This window comes from Leucoraja erinacea, chromosome 23 (genome assembly GCF_028641065.1).
Source record: "Leucoraja erinacea ecotype New England chromosome 23, Leri_hhj_1, whole genome shotgun sequence".
NCBI lineage: Eukaryota > Metazoa > Chordata > Chondrichthyes > Rajiformes > Rajidae > Leucoraja > Leucoraja erinaceus.
Genome location: NC_073399.1, coordinates 8,873,075 through 8,895,625, shown reverse-complemented (window position 1 = coordinate 8,895,625; position 22,551 = coordinate 8,873,075). Strand labels below are relative to the sequence as shown.

The 22,551-nt window shown below is 48.6% G+C and overlaps 1 protein-coding gene across 2 annotated transcripts in view; it reads left to right on the top strand.

The window, feature by feature from the left end:
* The window catches only part of LOC129708181 (regulator of G-protein signaling 9-like), a 77,931-nt gene that overhangs the window by 31,092 nt on the left and 24,288 nt on the right, over positions 1-22,551 (top strand). The window contains exons 1-2 of one of the 2 annotated variants that reach the window (XM_055653795.1): positions 20,670-20,846; positions 22,440-22,490. In XM_055653795.1, coding sequence (XP_055509770.1) covers positions 20,771-20,846; positions 22,440-22,490 — 127 coding nt within the window. In that variant the 5' untranslated portion in view covers positions 20,670-20,770. Of the gene's footprint in view, positions 1-20,669; positions 20,847-22,439; positions 22,491-22,551 lie in introns of those variants that run through there. The other variant, XM_055653796.1, reaches the window with a different exon arrangement.

Below are 22,551 nucleotides of genomic sequence, written 5' to 3'. Positions count from 1 at the left end.
ATAATTAAATTGATTCTTGAGAAACCAAGTTTCCGTTGTCTCCGTTGGATCAGTTCCAGACCAATTCCTTTTAGACAATAGAAAATAGGTTTTGAAGGGTAGGTCATTTGGCACTTCGAGCCAGCCCGCCATTACAAGTGATCATGGTGGAATCATCCCCAATCAGGACCCACGTTTCTGCCTTCTCCACAGTACCCCTGACGCCCCTTCCTCCCTATAGTTTTTAAGAGCCCCTTATCTAGCTCTATTGAAAGCATCCAGAGAAAACCTGACTCCACCGCCCTCTGAGCCAGAGCATTCCCAGAATAACCACTCTCTGTGAGAAAAAGTGTTTCCTTCGTCTCCATTCTTTCTAAATGGCTCGGCTCCTTATGCGTTATTCTGAAGTGATGACCCGGTTCTGGGACTACAACAACATCGGGACCATGGGAATGTTTCCTTGCCTCTAGTGTGTCCAAGCCCTAACATTAACAAGCTTTGGTGAATGGAACTTCATGATTGAAACACTCTGTTTTTATGTCCCTTAAGCATGATATATAAACAACTGCAAGGTGTTTTATCAAACCACACTCCTACCCATTATGGAAAACCAACTACAGATTTCATCTCTCCATTGATCCTATTTTAGTATCCAGGCTGAGAAAAACTCACCAGGTAATTTTCGAGAGACACGAAATGTGAACCAGGAAATGGAACAATTAATGTTTTACTCTGCTGCAGCTTTACCGGCACATTAATGCAACAACCTCTAAATAATAATAAATATACTAGATATCTAGAGTATAATTAGTGTAAGCTAAAGTATGCAGTGCGACCTATGTGGGTGGCCCATGGGCACACTGGCGCAGAGGGGTAGAGCTGCTGCATCACCGCGCCAGAGACCCGGGGTTCAATCCTGACCTGGTGTGGAGTTTGCACGTTCTCCCTATGACCGTGTGGGTTTTCCTCCGGGGTTGCTCCGGTTTCCTCCAATCCCAAAGACGTGCGGGTTTGTAGGTAATAGTTCCGCGATTTCCTGCATTCGTTGCTTGGGGGACGCGCTTACACTGGATCCACAACTTGGTGCATCCCCGCTAACTGCAATCCCGATAACTGCAATCCCCCGCGGTGTGCATCCGCGTTACGCTTACATGGGGTGTCCGCGAATGCGCTGACTGACAGCTCGCCGGGGTGCCCGGGCCGCGGTTGCCGGGTTAAAGGGTGGGTAACGAGGACGCGCGGGCGGGGGGCAGGGGCGGGGGGGCGCTCAGGGAGCGTGCACGGGGCTGGGGCGGGGGCGCGGGTGTGCGCGGGGGGCGGGGGGAGCGCACGGGGAGCGGGGGGCGCACGCCTGCAACACCAAACACTCGGATACATTTCACGGCGAGAGCCGCTGATCCTGTAACAAGGCGGGCGAACAAGGAGGCGTGACAAGGAGACAGTGAAAAGCTTTCACCCAGGGACAACAATTTCCGGCCAAACGAATGGACCTTATTGCGGAATGGGTAAGGCCGGTGAATTACAACAGCAAACTCCACAGCTCGCGCCATTTAATATGGAAAGATGTGGAAGAGCGCCAGGTATAGAAAGAATCAAACCGCGGGCTGCATCGGCAACGGGAGATTTCTCCACAAGTGCAAATTGTTTCTAATTCTGAACAAAAGATGAACATCTTTTCTTTGGTAAAAAAAACGAGTCGCAAAAAATGCATTTCTCTCGCTCTCTCTCTCTCTCTCTTCTCACCTCTCTAACACACACACAGTATCACCCGCAAGTCTTAATCAGGATAATTTGTTTACTGCGTTCGTGGACTTGTTTAGCACATTAATTTATTTCAATACAAAAAAAAAAAAAAAAAACAGGGTCATTCTGTACATACGAAAAATAAAATGTGTTTTCTCCACCCAGCCAAGTTATAAACGGAGAATGTCTTAAAAACCGGGAAATCGCAGTAAGTTGTTATTTTCAGTTTTAGTTGGATTTTGTTGGGATGCTGTTGGGCTGCTGCTGGGGCTTACAAAATAAACCCCCCCTTTGCTGTCTCTCCCCCCTGATTTTTTTGTTCTTTTGTTACAAAATAACCACCCCCCCCCACGCCCCCACTCCCACCCCCCCCCCCCCCCCCACCCCTCCCCCCCCCACCCCCCCCCCACCCCCCCCCCCACCCACCCCCCCCCCCCCCCCCCCCCCACCCCCACCCCCCCCCCCCCCCCCCCACCCCCCCCCCCCCCCACCCCACCCCCCCCCCCCCCCCCCCCCCCCCCCCCCACCCCCCCCCCGCGCGCTCTCTGGATGTATTAATTCCGCGTTTTTTTACGCGTTTCAATCTAATTAGATGTCAGAAATCCGACGAAAGCGGGGATCAAAAACCCGGAGTTTGCGTGGGGCGACAAGCGCGAAGGAGACAAACTCCTCATCAACACTTTATCCCGTCCATGGATTTAAACTGTATTGAAAGTGACAGGGCATCTAATACCCGAAGCGGTCCGAATTCCGTGGGGTGTCAACAGCAGAGGTGACAACTGACAGATTCTGGAAATAATACATTAAAGAATACCAATTATAACATTTCGAGACGGGGCACTTTTTTTTAACAGCCCGCCTTGCAACGTTGTACCCCTTTCCGTTCAGTAAACCATGTCTGTCATACAATATTAAGTCGTTGTTTACAGCGTTTTCTGTTTTTATTTTGGTCATTTTGTGTAAATAGTTTATACTTACTGGAGATTAGTTTCATCAGTGAATAGATGTCTACCCTTCCAGTCCCAACAATCCAACTCAGCCTGATCTACCGTTAATATTCTCTCCTCCTTTGCTGCCGCTGGATCGCCTCTGCCGCCGGTGTTTTGTGTGCGTGGGCAGTAAAAATCAAGCCCAGAGTCCAATTCAGGGTGAGCGCTCCCAGCTATTGAAAATTGCTATCAATAGGACTTTCGGTTCGACCACATTTGGAGTTATTGCGTGCAGTTTCTCTGGTTTTTTGTCCCACTGCAGGGGGATGATGGGAGGCGCTGGAAAGTTGCATAAATTTTTCAAATAATGAGAGGCATAGGTAGGAAACTGCAGCACCCAGAGGAAACCCTTCTCTCACAGAGAGAACGTGCAAACTCCACATAGACAGCAGGGCGGCGCGATGGCGCAGTTGTAGAGCTGCTGCCTGTCAGCGCCAGAGACCCCGCTTCGATCCTGACTACGGGTGCGGTCTATACGGAGTTTGCACGTTCTCCCCCGTGGCCTGCCTAGGTTTTTTCTCCGAGATCTTCCTTTTCCTCCCACACGCCAAGGATTCGGTAAAACGTGTAAATTGGCAGGAAACGTGTTCCTGATGTTGGGGGTGTCCAGAACCAGGGGCCACAGTTGAAGAATAAGGGGTAAGCCATTTAGAACGGAGAAGAGGAAACACTTTTCTCACAGGGAGTTGTGAGTCTGGGAATTCTCTGCCTCAGAGGGCGGTGGAGGCAGGTTCTCTGGATGCTTTCAAGAGAGGAGCTAGATAGGGCTCTTAAAAAAAGCGGAGTCAGGGGATATGGCGAGAAGGCAGGAACGGGGTACTGATTGTGGATGATCAGCCTTGATCACATGGAATGCTGCTGGCTCGAAGGGCCGAATGGCCTACTCCTGCACCTATTGTCCATGTCTATTGTTTATTGTGTCTATCTTGGTGATCGGACAGGTTTTGCTGGGGGAGAGCGTTGGAGGACAGAGATGAATTGCTAAGAGGGGGGTGAACGGACCCAGGAGCACAGGAGAGAAGGACAGTGGTCCCCCCACAGAAAAGCAGGGAAAGGTGGAGGGGTGAGGAGAAGGATGCTGAGGCTGGTAGCGAGGTCTCGTTGGAGCTGGTGGAATTGACAGAGGTTTGACTTGCTGAATGGGCGGGGAGGCAGGTGGGGTAAAAGGTACGTCCAGGAGAATCTGTTTGTTTTGTCAAGAGGGTGGCCAGACACTCCCTCTGTCCCCCTCTCCCATCAAGCAAGAGGTAAAGAAGTTAGAATAGTGAAGGGCCTGGATTAGAGTGGATGTGGACAGGATGTTTCCACTAGTGGGAGAGTCTAGGACTAGAGGTCACAGCCTCAGAATTAAAGGACCGTTCTGTTAGGAAGGAGGTGAGGAGGAATTTCTTTAGTCATAGGGAGGTGAATCTGTGGCATTTATTGCACAGAAGACTGTGGAGGCAAAGTCAGTGGATATATTCATGGCAAAGATAGATAGATTCTTGATTATTACGAGTGTCAGAGATTATGGGGAGAAGGAAGGCAGGAGAAATGGGGTTTGGAGGGAGAGATAGATCAGCCATGAATGAATGGCAGTGTAGACTTTCATTTTTGGAGGGCTGAAGAAGGGTTTCGGCCCGAAACGTTGCCTATTTCCTTCGCTACATAGATGCTGCTGCACTCGCTGAGTTTCTCCAGCATTTTTGAGTACGACAGTGTAGAACTTGATGGGCCAAATGGACCCAATTCTACTCCTATCATTTATGATCTTATGATCATGAAAAAAAACACATCTCCAGATTCAGCAGGGAGTTTCTTAGAAAACATAATCAGGAGTAGGCACATTCAGCCATTCGAGCCAGGGCCCGCCATTCAATATAATTATAGTGGACTTCTTAAAATAAGTACCCATTCTCTGCTTTCCCCATATCCCTCGATTCCTTTAGCCCGTATAAGAGCTAAAACTAACTCTCTCTTGAAAAATTATCCCAGCTTCTTCCCAGATGTTATTGGGCAGATGAACCATCTTTCTCCACGCTGCTAGAGAAGCAGTCATGACCTCCTATCGACTCATAGGAGAAGAGACAATAGACAATAAGTGACAGGAGGTGAGGCCATTAGGCCCTTCGAGCCAGCACCGCCATTCAATGTGAGCATGGCTGATCATCAATACCAGTATCAGTACCCCATCTTGCTTCTCCCCATATCCCCTGACTCCGCTATTTTTAAGAGCCCTATCTAGCTCTCTCTTGAAAGTATCCAGAGAACCGGCCAACCGCCCTCTGCAAGCAGAGACTTCACAGGATTATCACAACCTCTGTGTGAAAAAGTGTTTCCTTGTCTCCGTTCTAAATGGCTTACCGCTTATTGATTAAACATGAGTGTCTCTGGGGGAGAAGGAATGGGTGAAGTTCAGGTTCGAGACCCTTCTTGAGGTTAAACGCCAGCGATGTGTGCGATCTTCGTTTTAAAACAGCATTTCACAGTTATTTCTGTAGTTACTGCCTGACGATGCCCCGTCACTTCAGCACTTTGTATTTTTCCCCTTAGGGTTTCGGAGCGAGGGAGTGTTCCATGTAGCAAAACAGAATGAATCATGCTGGTGGTCCTGGCTACATCTTTGACACGCAGGGAGGGGCGGAATTGAACGAGTTGTCGGCGACTGTTCCCTCTTTTGATTCCTCCTACGTTTTACAAGTCGGAGGTGTGCCTGCGGGCACGCTCGGGTCCCGACGAAGGGAGTCCCCGACCCCTCTACAGAAATTCCCGTCGACTTTAGTTTAGATCAGAGATACAGCACGGAAAAACAAGCCTTTCGGCACCGAGTCTGCGCCGACCAGCGGTCCCCGCACATTAACACAAGCCGACACACACTAGGGACAATTTACACTTATACCAAGTATACAAAAAACCCAAGCCTATTAGCCTACAAACATTAGGATCGAACTCGGGTCTCTGGCGCTGTAAGCATGTAAGGCAGCAAACTCTACCGCTGCGCCACACATGCCACAGTTTTTCCAAACAGTTGTATATAGAACATAGAAAAATAGATGCAGGATGAGTAAGATGCAGGATGATGCAAAGAGTAGGAGTGTAAACGGGTCCTTTTCACAATGGCAGGCAGTGACTAGTGGGGTACCGCAAGGCTCAGTTCTGGGACCCCAGCTATTTACGATATATATTAATGATTTGGACGAGGGAATTGAATGCAACATCTCCAAGTTTGCGGATGACACGAAGCTGGGGGGCAGTGTTAGCTGTGAGGAGGATGCTAGGAGGCTGCAAGGTGACTTGGATAGGCTGGGTGAGTGGGCAAATGCATGGCAGATGCAGTATAATGTGGATAAATGTGAGGTTATCCACTTTAGTAGCAAAAACAGGAAAGTAGATTATTATCCGAATGGTGGCCGATTAGGAAAAGGGGAGATGCAACGAGACCTGGGTGTCATGGTACACCAGTCATTAAAAGTAGGCATGCAGGTGCAGCAGGCAGTGAAGAAGGCGAATGGTATGTTAGCATTCATAGCAAAAGGATTTGAGTATAGGAGCAGGGAGGTTCTACTGCAGTTGTACAGGGTCTTGGTGAGACCACACCTGGAGGATTGCGTACAGTTTTGGTCTCCTAATCTGAGGAAAGACATTCTTGCCATAGAGGGAGGTACAGAGAAGGTTCACCAGGACTGATTCCTGGGATGTCAGGACTTTTTCATATGAAGAAAGACTGGATAGACTCGGCTTGTACTCGCTAGAATTTAGAAGATTGAAGGGGGATCTTATAGAAACTTACAAACATTCTTAAGGGGTTGGACAGGCTAGATGCAGGAAGATTGGTCCCGATGTTGGGGAAGTCCAGAACAAGGGGTCACAGTTTAAGGATAAGGGGGAAATCCTTTAGGACCGAGATGAGGAAAACGTTTTTCACACAGAGAGTGGTGAATCTCTGGAACTCTCTGCCACAGAGGGTAGTTGAGGCCAGTCATTGGCTATATTTAAGAGGGAGTTGGATGTGCCCCTTGTGGCTAAAGGAATCAGAGGGTATGGCGAGAGGGCAGGTACAGGATACTGAGTTGGATGATCAGCCATGATCACATTGAATGGCGGTGCAGGCTCGAAGGGCCGAATGGCCTACTCCTGCACCTATTTTCATATGTTTCTATGAGGCCATTTGGCCCTTCGAGCCAGCACCACCATTCATTGTGATCATGGGACTGATCATCCACAATCAGTACCCAGTTCTGCCTTCTCCACATATCCCTTGATTACTGCTAGCCCCTAGAGCTCTATCTAACTCTCTTTTAAAATTCATCCAGTGAATTGGCCTCCAATGCTTCTGTGGCAGAGAATTCCACAAATTCACAAACTCTCTGGGTGAAAAAGATATTTTTAATGGATAGGAGCTTGCCTATACGGGTTGTAAACCAAAGATAGACACAAAAATGCTGGAGTAACTCAGGCAGGACAGGGTAGCATCTCTGGAGAGAAGGAAGATGGGTGATGTTTTGGGGTCGAGACCCTTCGTCAGTCCCAAAACGTCACCGTTCTTCTCTCCAGAGATGCTACATGTCCCTGCTGAGTTACTCCAGCATTTTGGTGTCCATCTTCAAACTGTTCGTTCTTTACTGCATTTAGATTTATTTTAGAGTTCAGAGATGCAGCGCGGACAGGGAAGGCCATTTGGCCCCACCGAGTCCGTGCAGACCAGCGATCCCGTACACAGCAGCACGATCCTACACACACTAGGGATAATTTACAATTTACTGAAGCCAATTAGCCTACAAACCTGCACGTCTTTGGAGTGCGGGAGGAAACCGGAGCCCCGGAGAAAACCCAGGGGGTAATGGGGGAGAACGTACAAACTCTGTACAGACAGCAGCCGTAGTCAGGACTGAAGCCGGGTCTCTGGACGCTGTGAGACAGCAGCTCTACCCGCTGCGCCACCTTGCCGCCCACATTATTGGGCACTGACGTTATTCTCCTGTTTTATTTCTCATGATATAATTCGCATTATTATTCATGTCATGATTGTTAAGACCTTTCCTTCGTGAGGCACAAGCCTGCCGGTGAAACCCTCACCCTTACTTGCCTTTCAGAAAACAAAATCCTGCCCTCTCCCCCCAAATTTGTCAAATGTAAACTTTTACAAAACATAGCAGCACGCTACAGCGCAGGAACAGGCCCTTCAGCCCACAATGTCCCCACTGAACAAGATGCTGTTAGACTATCCCACTGATGACAAAATCCCATTTGTGATTGAGCTTCTCGTGCAAGTAGTTTTCCTTAAAAGAAAGAAATCGACAAAGAGAAAAGGTGAAGCCACGAGTCTTCATCTCAAGGAACATCAAACAGTACAGGCCCTTCAGCCCACAATGTCCTTGCGGAACGATGCTACTCCTCTGCCTGCAGGTATCCATCTGTGAGCCCATCTATGCGCCTTTGAAATGCCTCCACCACCACCTCTGGCAGCACGTTCCAGGCACCCACCACTGGCTGTGTAAAAAATAAAGCTGCCCCACACATCTCCTTTAAGCTTTGCCCCTCTCATCTTGAAGCTCGTCCCTCCAATCTTTGACATTCCATCCTGGGGGAGGGGGGGGGGGGGGTGGGGGGGTAAAGACTCTGGTCTATTGATGCTGCCTGACCTGCTGAGTTACTCCAGCGTTTTGTGTCTACCTGGCTCTATCCTATTTGTGCGTCTCATAGCTCTATAAACTACTAAAATGGCAGACGTTCCGCTCCGTTGCGTACTACACGTCAGTCCATTGGATTTTGCAGGAGTGTACTATCTTGCTCCACTCTAGTATCTCTGCTATAAAATGCTGTCAGGTCTCCACTCAGTATCTGATGCTCCAGAGAAAAGCAATCCAAGTCCAATCTCCCCTTGTGATTCAGAGGCTCGAATGCTACTGATTGAAGTACAGCTGGCATTTAGAATGGAGAAGGTAAAAATAAAATTGATAGCGAGGTTAGTTTCTAAATCAGCTACTCGATGACCAAATTGAGATAAGACATGGACCAAGGGACCCAAGGAAGAATTCACAAGATTGCTGTATTAATGAACGGTTTTATAAAAATTCTATTTTGAGTACTAGAACGGTTACCAGGTTTGAATCTAATAGAGCACAAACAATATTGAATGGAAAATTGATGAGGCTTCCAGTGGTTTATGAATAGCTTTACATTTTAAACAGCGAGCTTGGAATTGCCTCCCCTGTTTGATATTCTATAATTGTACTGTTAGAAATTTAAAGCAATCTAATTTTTATTTTAGCTATCGTTGGTTATTGCTGAATAACATTTTTTTCCATATGATCTTATAATCTGATATGTCATTTTCCTCATTCAGAAATTGTTGTTTGTCATGTCAACTCTCCACACTTGGTGATATGGAAATATCAAGGGTTTACTTAGACACAAGGAATTGCAGATGCTGGAATCTTGTGCAGAGTGCTGGAGTAACCCAGGCAGCATCTTCAGGTTAGTTTAGTTTAGAGACGGGTCCTTTGGCCCACCGCGTCCGCGCCGACCAGCGATCGCCCCATACCCTAGTTCTATCCTATACGCTCTGGGCAATTCACAGAAACCAATTTACCTGCAAACCTGCACGTCTTTGGAATGTTGGAGGAAACCAGGGCACCCGGAGAAGACCCACTCGGTCACAGGGAGAACGTGCAAACTCCATACAGACAGCATCTGTAGTCAGGATCGAACCCAGGTCCCTTGCGCTGGAGGGTATTAAGAGGTGCCGCCTCACAGCGCCAGAGACCCGGGTTCGATCCCGACTATAGGCGCTGCCTGTACAGAGTTTGTATGTTCTCCCCGTGACCTGCATGGGTTTTCGCCGGGTGCTCTGGTTTCCTCCCATAGAATACTCCAAAGATGTGCAGTTTTTTTAGGGTAATTAGCTTAGGTAAATTGTCCCTAGTGTGTAGGAAAGTACTAGTGTACAGGTGATCGCTGGTCGGCGTGGACCGAAGGGCCTGTTTCAACACTGTACTTCTAAACTAAACTAAACTAGATAAGACTCAATAAGCTGGAGTAACTCAGAGGGACAGGCAGCATCTCTGGGGTAAGCCATTTAAAACGGAGATGTATAAACACTTTTTCACACAGAGTTGTGAGTCTGTGGAATTCTCTGCCTCAGTGGAGGCCGGTTCTCTGGATGCTTTCAAGAGAGAGCTAGATAGAGCTCTTAAAGGTAATGAATTCAAGGTATATGGGGAGAAGGCAGGAACGGGGTGCTGATTGTGGATGATCAGCCATGATTACATTGAATGGCGGTGCTGGCTCGAAGGGCCAAATGGCCTCCTCCTGCACCTATTGTCTTTTGTCTATTGTCCAACTCTCTCTTGAAAACATCCAGTGAATTGGCCTCCACTGCCTTCTGTGGCAGAGAATTCCACAGATTCACAACTCTCTGGGTGGGAAAAGGTTTTTCCTCATCTCAGTCTTATTCCTCCTCTTCATCCTATCTTCCTCCTCCTCCTCCTCCTCCTCCTCCTCCTATCATTTACAACCAGTACCCGGAGTCGAAGCAGGTTTATTTTTACAGGCGGGTTCCATGCTGCTGGGGTCTCGGTTCCGTAGATTTCATCACCTCCTTTCAACACTGGGGCAGCTGCATGAAAATACCACAGCCGTTTGGTATCATCAAAGTGCAACATTGCACAACGCCAGTCAAAGTTGTTTGATGCACAGCATCCCTGGGGCAAACTTGCACATTTCTGCAACTTAATTTTCAGAGAAGAATACAAGATTGTTTCACGGTGAAAAAATGAAGCTGAAGCAGATTAGAATCCACACTCCCACACACGGTTATATGTAGCAATGATCGGACTATAAACTCCACTCCAAGACTACCTGGTGCATAGTTGGCGACTAAACCGTCTCCCCCACCTGGTTTGCCAGGTGAGGAGGGGGCTGTGGACCCCCAGCAGGAACACAAACAAGACCTGTCAAAGGACAGATGAGCTCCTCGCGAGCCAACGGCCATCCACACTTCAGTAGAAGTTGCAATCACTGTCTTACGTAGCATTGTAAGGAACGATGATATGGGAATTGAGGACCAGAGGACATAGGTTCAAGGTGAAGGTGAAAAGATTTAATAGGAATCCGAGAGGTAATATTTTCACACGGAGGGTGATGGGTGTATGGAACAGGCTGCCGGAAGAGGTAGTTGAGGCTGGGACTATCCATCGTTTAAGAAACAGTTGGACAGGTACATAGATAGTAGACAAAAGTGCTGGAGAAACTCAGCGGGTGAGGCAGCGTTTCGGGCCGAAATCCTTCTTCAGTCTGAGGAAGGGTTTCGGCCGGAAACATTGCCTATTTCCTTCGCTCCATAGATGCTGCCGCACCCGCTGAGTTTCTCCAGCACTTTTGTCTACCTTCGATTTTCCAGCACCTGTAGTTCCTTCTTAACCAGGTACATGGATAGGACAGGTTTGGAGGATTATGGACCAAGCGCAGGCAGGTGGGACGAGTGTGGCTGGGACATTGTTGGCCAGTATGGGCAAGTTGGGCCGAAGGGCCTGTTTCCACGCTGTGTCACTCGATATGACTCTAAATTCCTGGCTAGGATCAGGACAATCTATCCCCCCCTCCCCCTCCCTGATCACAGTGGGACTTGGCAGCGGACTTGTCCCTGTATCTCTGCGTGACTGCCTTGGCACCGTCTATAACTGCTGGTACACTACACGGCTTGCTGCCTCTGCCGAGACCTCCACAGGAAGTTCGCCATTGTCACGGTCGCTGGTGGGGAAGCAGTTTGGAACAGGAGGTCAAACTCCCAGTGGGGGAGGGCTGACGTTTTGTTACATGATGCGACCGGTCTGTGTCCAATTAGTTTCACCGAGTCTCAGCTGGTTGGTGGCGTTCTGGCCCAGTACTTTGTTTCACTCTGTAATCGCAGCCACCTGACAATTATTTTATTCCTCGGATGGGGGAACGACGAGCGGAGATGTCAAACAGGAACTCGCAGCCTTTAATTACGCTCATCCTCAAAAATTCACCCAGGCGATCCTCAGCTGGGTAATGAAGTCGGCCTCCGGAGAGATTGGCCGCTGCATCGAGCCCATCGTCTTAGCATTCAGCTGATGTTTCCTCGTCACTGAATAACAATAAAGCCGGGCATCAGTGTGAAGAAGGGTCCCGACCTGAAACGTCACATGCTCACTAGTTATAGGAGTAGAATTTAGGCCATTCGGCCCATCGAGTCTACTCCGCCATTCAATCATGGCTGATTCTTTTGCCTCATAATCCAATTTTCCTGCCTTCTCTCCATAACCCCTTGACCACCTGTTCTGATCAAGAATTTGTCCAGAATATAGACACATAAAGCTGGAGTAACTCAACGAGACGGGCAGCATCTCTCGGAGAGAAGGATCGGGTGACGTTTTGGGTCGAGACCCTTCTTGAGAAGTCTGAAGAAGAGTCTCGACCCGAAATGTCACCCATTCCTTCCCTCCCGAGATGCTGCCCGTCCTGTTGAGTTACTCCAGAATTTTGTATTAACCTTTGAGAGTTTGCTGCCTCTGAGAGTTATCCAGTGAAATCCTGGCCTCTCCTGTCAATGTGTCCAAGAAGCCTTTCACTGCTGTGGATGGGTTTTTTCGGCATCTTCCAGCTTGGTTTGGTCACAGCACCCCGCCGATAAGCTCATAAGAGATAGGAGCACAAATAGGCCATTCAGCCCATCAAGTCTACTCCGCCATTCCATCATGGCTGATCTTTCTCTCCCTCTCAATCCCCATTCTCCTGCCTCCTCCCCTTCACCCTTAACACCGGTATTAATCAAGAATCTATCTATCTCTGCCATAAACATTTCCACTGACTTTGCCTCTGCAGCCTTGTGGATACCACAAGCATCTCCTCATCTTTGCCCCCCTCCCTGGCTTTTCATCTCGTCACTCTGCCCACCCACCTTCTCACCAGTCTCTCATTGCATTTAGCATCATACAGTCACGCAGTCATAGTCATACAGCACAGAAACAGGCCCTTCGGCCCAACATGCCCATGGCGTCCGAGAAAAAAAAGTTCAGTGTGTGTATATATAACCACCCACACACACATACACACACATACACACATATACACACATACACACATACACATATATACACACATACACATATACACACATTAACATGTACACACATAAACACATACACATATGCACACATACACACATACACATATACACACATACACATAAAACACACACACACACACACACACACACACACACACACACACACACACACACACACACACACACACACACACACACACACACACACACACACACACACACACACACACACACACACATATACACCTATATGTACATATAAAAACAAACAACAATAACAGGCTTGGATAGAGTGGATGTGGAGAGGATGTCTCCACTAGTGGGACAGTCTAGGACCAGAGGTCACAGCCTCAGAATTAAAGGACATTCTTTTAGGAAGAGGATGAGGAGGAATTTCTTTAATCAGAGGGTGGTAAATCTCTGGAATTCCTTGCCACAGAAGGCTGTGGAGGCCAAATCAGTGGATATTTTTATGGCAGAGATAACCAGATTCCTGATAAGTACGGGTGTCAGAGGTTATGGGGAGAAGGCAGGAGAATTGGGTTGGGAGGGAGAGATAGAACAGCCATGATTGAATGGTGGAGTAGACTTGATGGGCCGAATGGCCTAATTCTGCTCCTATCACATGATCTTAATAATAATAATCATGTCAGTTCCTCATTCAGAGTAATTTCTGAGAATGTTTTGCAATCCTCAGCGCCTGTGGTGCGACCAAGTTCAAGTTCAAGTTCAAGTTCAATTCATTATCTGGTTCTGCACAAGCAAATGGTGAAATAGGGTGGTGTAATGAAGGAACGGAGAGCGGTCCCAGACAAGAGCGGCCTGTTTCTTCCCCTTGCTCTGGATGACTAGGGAAGCTGGTGCTGTTCCACCACTGGCTCCATCTGGGGGGCCTTGGCGGGGAGGATGCTCCTCAAACTGCAGGAGCATCCTGGACAATACAGCTCGCTCCCTCCATAATCCTCCAGTGATTCTACTCAGCGGCTGTGGAAAGCATCTTGTTCGGAAACATCACAATTTGGTTTGGGACCTGCTCTGCCCGGGACAAGAAGGCTCTGCAGAGAGTAGTGCGTTCGGCCGAACGCACACTATGGGAACTACACCTGCCCACCCTGCAGGAACTATACATCAGAAGGTGCAACTCCAGAGCCAACAAGATCATGGGAGACCCCTTCCACCCCAGCAACGGACTGTTCCAGCTGTTACGGTCAGGCAAACACCTCCGTTGCCATGCTGTGAAAACGGAGAGAGGACGAGAAGGAGTTTTTCCCAGAGGCCATTAGGACTGTAAACTCCTATCTCACCAGGGACTAACTTTAATGTATCAATTTACTGTTGTGCGGTGTCTTTTTAAAATAGCTGTTTTTTTCTGTTTTTTTTTTCCTCCCACAAATATGTAATATGTGATTCTGTTCTATTCTGTTTTGTAGTTTTTTTTGCACAGTCCGCGAGCATTGTCACTTTTTCATTTCACTGCACATCTCGTATGTGTACGTGACGAATAAACTTGACTTGATTTGACACACTGGTCAACCTGAGGAGCACCTTCAGTATTCGACTGGTTCCACCAAAGATGCAGCACAGAACGCCACAGGAGATCCTTCTTCCCTGTGTCTGTACATCAAACTGTACATCTCCTCCCCCCTTCTGTCGTGGGGTAGACAGACTACCCTCACCCCTCCACCCCCACCCCCCCCCCCCCTTCACCCACCACCATTCCCAATCTTTGCACATCCCCCAATCCTTTCCAATCAATAGGATAAATAAAACTCTATTGTATTGTATCGTACCGATCTGACCTCTCTCTCTCTCCCTCTCTCTCCCTGCAGCCAGTTTATTTCGGTTCATTGCATCCCAGCCGTAACTGCATGGTCTGCTTTTGCTGGTCGGCCAGTTTAGTTTGCTGTCATGTGTACCGAGGTACAGTGAGAAGCTTTTTGTTGCGGGCTAACCAGTCAGTGGCAAGACAATACGTGATTACAATTGGTCCATTTGCAGTGTACAGATACATGATAAGGGAATGGCGTTTGATGCAAGGTAAAAGCCAGCAAAGTCTGGTTGGAGGATATTCCCAAGGGCCATCAAGAGCTCTCTGGTTGTGGTAGGAATGTGCCCCGTGGCCGGACTGGCTACAAGGCCGTTTAGAAGGATGAGAGGGATTTTACTTCGGAGTCACGTGAGTGATTCCGTGAAGAACCCAGCAGGTACTGTGCATGCGGCATTACGCACAGCTGTGCAGAACGCGGCCAGCGGGAGTCGGGCTAGCTCCCGCATCCAAGGAACGTGAGGTAAGTACTTACCTTAATCGGCCTTGTGGTTTTGCTCCAGGGGGAGCAAAGTAGAGAGGCATGGTGAGCGGCCCCGTTTCGACTCCAGCGTGGAGCCGACAGTGGACGGGGGAAAAGCGCGCTACCCGGACCGCAAACGCTGCGGACCGCTGCAAGGAGCTGCGCTATACCCGTCCGCTGAACAGCTTTTTGGTAAACAGCAGCGAACCGGCGGGAAGTTTTAAAAAAACCCGACCGGCAGCCCTGCAGACTCCTGACTAGGAGAATCACCGCCCGGAAACCGCCACAATGCCGCCTGGAAAACGGCAGGCAGCCTCTACATGCAGGTAAGAGAAAAATCTTCCCAATTTACAGGTTCTACAGGAGCCAACTTCCTCCAAAGCTGGAACAGGTTGGAGAAGGCAAAAATAAGTATGTCTGTCTCCCCAAGCCAGAGGAGGTCATGGAGTTCACCTCCAGGAGAAAAGGGGCACTGGCTGAATGCCAAGGGAGCTGACTCCTACCCCAGTGCTATTGCACTAGCCATCTCCCTTGTCGAGGGATTGATGCAACAGCGGAGTTTGAGCTATGCCTCCTCCAATTTAGCACACCCTTTTGCTCCCTCTTTTGAGGCTAGCTAAGGAGGCCAGGGCTGGGCTGGCTTAAACGCTGGGCAGGCGGACGAGAACAGCAGTATGCCAGGGGAGCAGGATCAGGAAGAGCTACTGGGTGTCGTGGGCCACTACATGGCTCCTCCACGCGACCATCTTCCCAACAAAAGCCCTGCAGGAGCAGGCCTTTCCAGAGGCAAATCCGCAGGCAGCTGGGTCAGCAGACTCGCAGACAAGCAGTGAATTCTACAGACTTAGAGGGAGAGGAAAGAAGATGTTACCGCTTTTGCTCGCCTTTTCCACGGATTATACTCTCCCAGGATGAGACTATCCCATTGCACTACCAGGGTGCTTACGCCTAGTATGTGCCCAAATTTGGGATACTCGACTGAACTATGGTGCATATAGACCTGCCCGCAACCCCAAATATATGGGGCTATGCAAAACCGCTGCTGCGGGAAGAGAGGCAGCTAAACCTGTGCGCCTCATGAAGGCAGGCCATGGAACGAGCAGGACATCGCATCCAACACCCAGCTGGCAGCACCCCTCGGCATCCACCAGCGATATCAAACAAGGACTGGTGAAAAGCCTGGCGACCGCTTCACATTACCCCCAAAGTTCTTTTTAGACGGGGCCCAGAGCGGAGCCGTGGGAAGATGCGCCGCCCCACCGACAGCACCAGCATACCAGCAAACTACGCCTCATGAAAAAAAACAACAAACATGGAGGTAGGTAGTCTGGTTCCTCCCAGTTTACACTAAACAAGGGTGTTCTACTAACTGCGTGGGGGGGCATTTACACTTGTGGATAAAGCATGGGATGCTGTCACAAATAACTAAAATATACTCAACAGTCTTAGAGGATAAAAACGAATTCAAATTGGGCATATTACCGCCAGTTCAGCAATGCGCCCAAAGGGCATTTTCTCCCTCTAAGAAAAGAAGTGAGAAGGTCAAGCTGAACTAGAAAGGCTCATTACTAAACGGATCATGGGAGTAAACATGAGCAATTGGAATTTGTATCGAATATATTCACCAAAACTACAAAAGATGGTGAATGTAACATCATCATTGATCTAATATCACTAAATAAATCTGTTGAGTATATACACTTTAAGATGGAGACAGGTTTTTGTCACTGCCAGACATCTGATCTCCCAAGGATACCTATGGGGAGCATTGATATGGAAGATGCTAACTATCTTATACCCATACACTAGGATCATTATAGATACCTAAAAAAGTTTTACCTGGATAATGGATATCCCGGTTAGGGCAACCATGGGAGCATATAGCATTCCCTATGGTCTAACCTCAGCCCTAAACTATTATAAATGGCCATGAAAATATTAAGAAAACAAGCATAATCATGGCATATATTGGATGATATCCTCATATTAGGGGAAACAAAGGAATTAGCTGTGGCAGCAGTTCTAGCTACGAAACAGCTACCTAAAGCTGAGGTTTATCCCATGCCCAGATAAACCAGAATTGAAGCGTTAACTACCAAGGATTATCTGGGCTTCAATAATAATTCCGTCCATATGACTGTTACTTTGCCAAGGTACTTGGGTCACTATAATCAAATCATGAATGTACCCACTGAAGCTATATCACAATTAAGGTGGTGGGCAGACATATATTTGGCATAGTTTTCAGCCCTATTATCATCACCAATCCCAACTTGGTTATTAAAAACCGATGCCAGTACTTTAGGCTGGGGAGCAACTAAACTCCATATCCAGCACAGGTAACAGATGGACCAATTCACAAACATCGTTACTACACATACCGGGCATCAACTATTTGGGATTGGTGATCGCCTATTGGGCTAAAAAGCATATGCATTTCAAATGCAGCACGTACATATGTGGTTACGGATTGATAATACTATGGTGGTGGCTTATATCAACCATATGGGGAGCATAATAATCATTATTGTGCAACAAATTGGTCAAACAAATCTGGCAATGGTGTGTCAAAAGACATTTTAACTATCAGCTGCCTATGTCCTAGGAAGCTAGAACACAGTGGGAGACACCATGTCACGGGGTAAAATTTATGATTACATTGAATAGATGTCAAACCCAAAATATCTGCTAAAGTTATTAAGCAGTTTGAAAGCCAGATATCAATTTGGTTGCACAAGACGGAATCACCAGTAACCCATGTATGTGACTTAGGAACCAGATTAGAGGCAGCAGCGATAGATGCCTATACGCTGGAAGGGGGAATTTCTGCTTTGCCTTCCTCCCTTCTGCCTCATCAGACGGGCACTTCGCAATACAGATGGGATCTGTCTCCGAGATATTGAACGTGCCCGACCGGCCTACACAGCCATGGTTCCCAGTTCATCACGACACGGTGGGCGAGTCACCTATGGATTTCCCTAGTGGACCATGGTTGCTGACTCAACCCAGTATCAGGCACAAGCCACCCATGCCAGGGAAACATCAAACTCCTGGGTGCAGGTTTTGAATAGACCTTACCAGGGACTGGGATTATCCAAAGGAACCATTACCACCATGTCGGCATCCCTGCGAACAGTCACTAAAAGCTAACATGGGTAAAATACTGCCACGACGCAGGGACAACAAACTATTCAACCACTGATGTATTGGAGTTCCTGGAACATCTACACCATGACTAAAAGGTGAGTTACAGTGCCGTAAATACAGCATGGAGCGCCTTATCTGCTTATCTAAAACAGCATGTCAGCAGAGCATGGGATCCCATCCACTGAAGGTAAACTTATGAAGGGCAACTATAATATAAGCCCCAAACACCCAGGTATATACCCATGTATGGGATATTGGGTGTGATATTGACATATCTCAGAGAATGGCACCAGCCAGATCCCTCAGCTTGCTTAATCTATGTTTTAAAAAACGCTCATGCTTATGGCTCTCGTACACGCTCAAAGAGTCCGGTCACTCCATAAACCAGACTGGATACATGGTGATTACCCCAGACGCATCACGTTCATATTTAGGTCTGGTAAAATCTAACTCGCAGGTATATGGGACTAGGCGAGATTATGAGTTCGGCACGAACTAGTAGGGTCGAGATCGCCTGTGTTTTCCGTGCTGTAGTCTTTATATGGCTATATGGACCAGGAACGCCCAATTCACTGGTGGGATTCCGGGCCTACCCACCAGAGTCCAGGTTGAGTGTGGTGACCCATCTACTACTATATATAGACACAACCCACAATCTTAGAGGGAGAGGAAAGCCTATGGGTCAACCACAGTAACCCAAGACGGGGTACGAGCCAAACCACTCCAAGGTGGCTCAAACAGGTACTGAAAGCTGCCGGAATAGATAATAATACATTTAATCCCATTCCACTAGGGCAGCATTGGTATCAGCGGCTGAACGAATGGACATCCCGGTTGACCACATTTTCAATACAGCAGAATGGTCAAGGGAACGGCGTTCAGAACATTTTTTATTATAAACCGTTGATAAACCTGATTTAATTGCAGGAGAATATTACAAACTGCAATATTAATTTAAGCTCAGAGGAGCTCTTTTATGTTGTTATTGTTAACAAATACCTTTCTGTTTCTTTTGAAAGCAGATCCACTGGTTGATTACGATAACACTTCCTCCCTCATAAACTTCGGCAGTGAGTGAAATAAAAACTGTTACACGGTTTGAAATCACAGACCTTTGAAGTCTTCACGGAATCACTCACGTGACTCCGAAGTAAAATAGTAAGATTAAACGAGTACTTACCAGTATGAAGTTTGATCTGTATTTTATGAGGAGTTACGGTGAGGGATTAAGTGCCCGCCGCTCCCACCCTCATTATACAGATCAAACTAATAAACTGATGTCTCGTGATCTTTACTATCTTACTTCAAATATTGTGTCTATTCTGTGATTTCACACCGCTGCTTCGAAGTATGCCGCATGCGCAGTACCTGCTGGGTTCTTCACTTAATCCCTCACCGTAACTCCTCATAAAATACAGATCAAACTTCATACTGGTAAGTACTCGTTTAATCTTACTATTCTTATTGAAACATATAAGATTATTAAGGGTTTGGACACGCTGGAGGCAGGAAACATGTTCGGGGAGTCCAGAACCAGGGGCCACAGTTTAAGAATAAGGGGTAGGCCATTTAGAACAGAGATGAGGAAATACCTTTTCACACAGAGTGGTGAGTCTGTGGAATTCTCTGCTTCAGAGGGCGGTGGAGGCCGGTTCTCTGGATACTTTCAAGAGAGAGCTAGATAGGGCTCTTAAAAATAGCGGAGACAGTGGATATGGGGAGAAGGCAGGAACGGGGTACTGATTGCGGATGATCCATGATCACATCGAATGGCGGCGCTGGCTCAAAGGGCCGAATTGCCTACTCCTGCACCTATTGTCTATTGTCTATTGCCTGGTCTGCTAATCCAGAGAAACATTTCCTGCAGTCAGCGGTGTGTCCTGACTCTCAGTCTGAAGAAGGGCCTCGACCCGAAACGTCACCCGTTCCTTCGCTCCTGAGATGCCGCCTGTCCCGCTGTGTTACTGCAGCTCATTGTGTCTATCTCGGGAAAGTAGCGCTCGTTCACTGGCAGGCACGGAAATCACTATCAAAATATGGAGGGGACGGGGGAGACTCAATTTTTTGGCGGCCGCGCGCGTATGCGCGCACACAAACATGTTAAGGCTTCGGAGGCTCATACCAGTGCTAAATGCAGCTCAACTCTGCCTGTCTCGCCGGGTTAACTACAGCCCTGCCTGGACTGACGGGACATCAGCGCTGCTTCTCCGCACTGGACATATTTCTCGCAAGTCCAGGCAGGGCTCTAGGTTAACCTGGCGGGACAGGCAGAGTTGAGCTGGGTTTAGCGCTGCTTCCCTGCGCTGGCTGTGGGCCTGGGGGCACACTTCCCGTCTGACACCCAACCTCGCTGGTCACCCGTGGGGGGGGATGTCCCCCACCTGTCAAAACAGAGCGGGGACGTGTCCCCCCCCCCGGATTTCCGCCCCATGTGAATCACTGGTGTCTGAGGCTGGATGACGGGTCTCGTTCAGCTGCAGTTGTGATTCGCGTTGTGCTTCGACTTGTGCTCTGATCCTCCCTCCTCTCCGCAGATCGAGCCGCTGATCATCGAGATGCAAGACCCTGGGAACGGGATCAAGACGCAAACACAGAGGCTGATGATCACCACCATTCCTCACGCCATCACAGGTAAGACCACGTGGTGCCAAAGATGGATTGCAAAGCTTCAAGAAGACAGCGGGAAAGATTCCGTTAAGCTGGGAAAGAGTGCAAGGAAGATTTACGGAAGATGTTGCCAGGGCTCGAAGGGCCTGAGCAACAGGGAGAGGTTGAGCGGGCTGGGACTTGAGAGCTGGGACGCAGAAGCCTGTAGAGTGATCTATAAAATAATGATGGTAATAGATGAGGTGAATGCACAGAGTCTTTTACCCAGGAAATGGGAAAAAACAACTAGTGGGCGAGGACTTAAGGTGACAGGGGAAAGATTTAGCAGGAACCTGATAGGCAACTATTTAGTTCAGTTCAGCCCACCGAGTCCGCGCCGACCAGCGATCCCCGCACACTAACACTATCCTGCACAACCTAGGGACATTTTTGACATTTACCAAGCCATTTAACCTACAAACCTGCACGTCTTTGGAGTGTGGGAGGAAACCGAAGATCTCGGAGAAAACCCACGCAGGTCATGGGGAGGACGTACAAACTCCGCACAGACAGCACCCGTAGTCGGGATCGAACCCGGGTCTGCAGCGCAACAAGCGGTGTAAGGGAGCAACTCTACCGCTGCGCCACTGTGCCGCCCGGTTTCACACAGAGGGTGTTGGGTATATGGAACAATTTGCCAGAGGAAGTAGCTGAGGCAGGTACTATAAGGGCTCTTAAAGTGCTCTTAAAGATAGCGGAGTCAAGGGATATGGGAGAGAAGGCAGGAACGGGATACTTATTGTGGATGATCAGCCATGAGGGCCTTGTGTCGGAGAGGTTTGACCCCGCTCTCTTATCAGGGGTCCTGTCTGTGCCCGCCGCTCCGATCCACCCCCCACAACACAGGCCACTTCGACGCCCTCCCCCCCCCCCCCCCCCCCCCCCCCCCCTCAGGCCAGAGGATGAAGCACAATCAGCTCAAGAGCAACCTCATCCTTGGATTAGCTCGGCCTGTTGCTAGGTTACCCGGTTTAAATTCACGGGCCTTATACAACATACAAACTCCAACACGCACAAGTCCCTGATCTTATCTCCTTGGCGATCTTCCTTGTGTGAGTTGAACGAATACAATTCTTTATTGTCAAATGTGACGAGTCTCAGTGAAATTCTTGCCAAGGTATACAAACAGTCACCTATAAAGGGCGTTTACAAAGTTACAAATTCCCCTTTGTTCTTCCCCCTCCCACACGTTGGGACTCCATTATTCTAAACCCACCCCCACCCACCCACCCACCAACCCCCCCACTTCACGGCTCTTCACCCCACGTCGGGTCCTCCGTTCCTTCCCTCAACAGCGACGTCCTCATCAAAGATCCTATAGCGAGCAAGATAGTCCACTCGATGAAAAAGACGAAGGGCCAAATGGCCTACTCCTGCACGTATTGTCTATTGTCTACTCGGGACTAGCTTAGGAAGGTCCATGGCTAGCAGGGATGGATAGGGCCGAGGGGTCTGATTCCATGCTCTACAACTCGGAAGACTCCAGGCAAGCCAGTGACGTTCAGCTTGACCTCGATCTGACGTACGGCTCATGCGGTTGGATTGCCCTCAGGAGGTGACTGCAATTTCTCCTTGCAGGGAGCGACGTGTTCGAGTGGCTGATTCAACGCCTGCAGGTCACGGAGGAAGGTATGAGATCAGGCGCGTACTCCGCCACCATCTCCCTCCCCCGCCCACCCTCTGTCACTCC